Here is a 3,933-nt window from a genome sequence, read left to right on the forward strand (position 1 = left end):
AGGCTGACACCCAAATCTCTTTATTGGGGGGCACCACCCTCACTGCACAGCCTGTTCATTGGCGCTGCTTCCTGAATCCTGTGGCTTCATCACGTCTGGCAGCTCCGGCGGGCTGGAGAATGGTTCAATGCGGAGGGCCTCAAATGTGTCATCTGACCGGAAGGCCAGCCTCACTGTGGCCGGAGCCTGGGGTCTTGCTGTTTGACTGGTGAAGCCACACTCGCCCAGAGTCTTGGCATCCTCCAGGAGCTGGTCGTCCTTGTACAAACGCTGCTCGTCTGGTGGCCGCTTAAGGATGCCCTCGATGATGCGCTTCAGCTCATACACGGTACTCGACTCCTTGGCGTCAGTGAAGATGGTGGTTTTGTGGTGCCGAATCATCAGAAACACGTCCATCGCGGCGACTGCCTCTGCCCTCGACGTGCCGGCCGATCTTTGTTTTCTTGATGTTGAGCTAAAGTCCTTGACCTTCTGCAGCAAGTGCTTTAGGTCCTCCTCAGTTTCAGCAGTCAGGGTTGTGTCATCTGCATAACGCAGATTGTTGATCAATCTTCCACCAATCCTGATGCCACATTCCTCCTTGTACAGCCCAGCATCCCAGATGATCTGTTCTGCATACAGATTGAAAAGGTGTGGAGACAGAACACATCCCTGGTAGATGCCCTTTCCAATTTTGAACCATGCAGTGTTTCCTTGCTCTCTTCTGACAGCTAGCTGCCTCTTGCTTATAGACTAAGAAACAAAATCATTTTTATGATTTCAAGGCTTTTCGTGATCTGTTGCTTGTTCATTTCCCTCCCCCCACCTCAGGAGCCTTTGCATAATTTCCAACTAGGTAAAGATTTTTCTCACCTCCAGGGAGCTCTACTGGCATAGGCTGTAGCTAGTTGTGCTGACAACCTAAAGGTTTTTGCCTCAAGCGGTGCAAATCCACCAGTGGCTCTTGGGGAGAACGAAGTGCATACTCATTCTATTAGGATTTTCAACTTCAAAAACCCAAGGGATAGTCGTTATGAGTTGGATTTGACTTAACACAACTGAGTTTGATTTTTGAAGACTTTGTAGAGTTATTTAACTTTGTAGTGCATTAAGTATTGTGCTGCTAACCAAAAGGTCAGTGGTTTGAATCCACTAGTTGTTCCACAGGGGAAAAGTGAGCAGCCTCCTCCAATCAAGATTTATAGCTTCAGAAAGTAGAGAGAAGGTCACTCTGTGTTGCAATTTACTCAATAGGAGTGGGATTCTTTGTTTATAATATTCTTCCTGACTGAAATACTATTCACATTACTCTCTAGATTTCAGTTTTTCAAGTATTTTTCTCTTTTTTTACGCTAACTTACTCATTGTTGTCATATCTGAACTGACTCAGAGCTGACCCTCCAGCAGGTTTTTGAAAGTTCTGATTCTCTTAGGTGATTACCCATCTTTCTCCCTCAGAGAAGCTAGTGGATTGGAATTGCCTGACTGTGGTAACAGCGCAAATCCTTTCTCACTTGGCCACCAAAACACTCTAAGCTACACTAGGTCAAAAAAATAATTCTGGTTTTTGTATGCTATGGGTTCTATCTGACATCCTCTACTGTTAAGCTTCTTGACCACTATGTAGGGTTTCTTAATGCTATGTTCCCTATTTTTTTTTTAATTTTTTAAATTATTATTAATTTTAATGAAACTTTACAGAGACTTTGGATTTCCATTCATTCATTGTTGTACTTTTCTCACTGCCCATCCCTCCCCCGAGTACACTCTTCTCTTTGAAAAGTAAAAGAAAAATGCTTTCATTGTTTTTGGTACAAAAATCTTTATTAAGTATAAAATATTAAATAATAAAATATTAATTAATAATAACAGTAATGGAAAAAATTAAACGCTCATTGCTGTCAGCTCTGACCGGATGCATCGCTGGTCCTCCAGGAGACTGGGACTCAGGTGTGGGCCAGCAGCAGCAGCAGCAGCAGCAGCAGCAGCAGCAGCAAACAGCCCATGTCTGGGGTGAGGCTCCTCTGCGCTGTATCTGCCTGGCCCCGGGAACGCTAAGGTTTTGTAACCTTGGATGCCCCTCCCAGACATTTTGCGAAAGACAGTCAACTCCAGATGTGTAGGTTTGACTTCCCCCGCTGCTCTGCTCGCTGGCAATCACTTTCCTTCCCCTGGGTGAGGCCTCTTGGGCAGGCACGAGGGAGCCAAAAGAGGGAGGGAGTGGGGGGCTGGACTCGCCCTGATTCAGATGGCCAGTTTTCTCCTCTTTCATTTTTTTACAATCGAGGGTCCACTCCACTATGCAGCCTTCGCTCTGGAGTCCTGTCATGACACAAATACCTAATCACATATCCCTTTTAAACAAGTTTTCTCCCTCAACTATTTCAATGCAATATACACCATTTTATTCCATCTTTCTCAGTCTCCCCCCAACCCAGAGGTCAGATCTGTTTTACAACAGTGGCACTATGCAATGTTTGTCATTTTGTGACTGAGATATTTCCTTCAGCATAATGTCCTCCAGTGTCAACCATTTTGAATAATATTGGATGAGTTCCTTGGTTTTCAAAGCAGCGTAGTATTCCATTGTGTGAATATACCACAGCTTCTCTGTCCATTTGTTTGTTGATGGCACTTAGATTGTTTCCAACTCCTTGCTATTGTGAACAAAACCGGGATAAAGAGGGGTGTACATATATCTGCTTGGGTGGCAGTTATGGTCTCTTTGGGGTATATTCCCAGTAGTGGAATTGCTGGGTCAAACAGTATCTCTATTTGCTCCCTATTTTTGTGCATATTTGAAATTTACCATAACAAGTACCTTTTATAGTATTTCCTCCCATCGTTCAAACTAAAAATAAGTTCTTACTTGTAGTTATCCTAAAGCAGTTTTTCAAGATTTGGCTTCAAAATATTTTCTTTTCTTTTATTTAGTTCCAGACTTCTTATTGTTGTCGTTTGCCTTTGAGCTGAGCATGACTCATAGTGACCCTATGAACAAAAGTCGTGAAGCTTTTCTATAACTATTGACTTTTATCAAAGTTCATAGAGATTCTGGAGGGATGTTGTTTAGGAAGTGGATGTAACTAGAGGTCAAAGTTGTGAGAAAGATGCCCCATCTTAACAAAAAGTGAACTTGGAATGAACAATAGATAAGCTAATAGCAAGATCTGACGTTAAATTGCTATTTCACCTGTTTTTGTCACTAATGTCTTTTATTTGCAATCAGCATTGCTATTTGGTACAAAAGAACACCAGAGGAAGAATTCAGTCTGGCTCTATTGTGTCACTTTGAAACCCACTGGAGGGTCAGCTGTGAGTCAGTCCTCACTCTGTGACAATAAGTTTGAGGTTGTTTTTTTTTTTTTAAAAAAATCAGCCAACAGGTTTATTTGTGAATTTTTAATTTCAAATTTAAAATACTATGTATTTACAATGTAATGGGTGGAAAGCAATCATAAACAAGATAAATGCTGGTTTTTATTTTAAGCAATAGTTTCAAGCACCCTTTCTTTAGTTAATTTTTTAAAGTCATAGCTCAGCAGTAGTGTTTATACCAGGTGAATCTACAAAACCAAGAACAGGAATCACAGCATCTCCTTCCAAAGATCTGATACTTTGGTTCTTCTCTTGTCTATTAACGTATTTGTGCAACATGCTGTAGTACTGGCCCTTTGGGTTGAAGACATATAGTGATGAAATCTGCTGCCAGTCTTTAATGCTTGGGGTGTTGTATTCCTTCGGCTGTGCGCCCTCAAAGAAACACCTAACGTTCTCTTTTGCCAATTCAGTTGCATGCTGGGTGGCTTGAGTTTTAAAGATCTGCTGTTCCTGGTCCAAATAGATTTTCCAGAATTTCAACTGCATAAAACTAACTGGAGACATACATCGGGTGATAGCTGTGGAAACCAGTAGGATGATAATAACAATTGCTATCAGGATCCATCCCAACAC

General features: G+C 42.0%; 1 protein-coding gene and 1 pseudogene across 1 annotated transcript in view; both read right to left on the reverse strand.

Annotated features, from left to right (window-relative positions):
• Nucleotides 1-39: 39 nt before the first annotated feature.
• On the reverse strand, nt 40-396 carry LOC102872864 (annotated as a pseudogene).
• A 3,114-nt stretch (nt 397-3,510) lies between these two features.
• FAM26F (family with sequence similarity 26, member F) overlaps nt 3,511-3,933 on the reverse strand; it is a 14,174-nt gene continuing 13,751 nt past the window's right edge. The window contains exon 2 of the mRNA XM_006879020.1: nt 3,511-3,933. Coding sequence (XP_006879082.1) covers nt 3,511-3,933 — 423 coding nt within the window.

This window comes from Elephantulus edwardii, unplaced genomic scaffold, assembly GCF_000299155.1.
Source record: "Elephantulus edwardii isolate Elephantulus edwardi_28Jun2011 unplaced genomic scaffold, EleEdw1.0 scaffold00002, whole genome shotgun sequence".
NCBI lineage: Eukaryota > Metazoa > Chordata > Mammalia > Macroscelidea > Macroscelididae > Elephantulus > Elephantulus edwardii.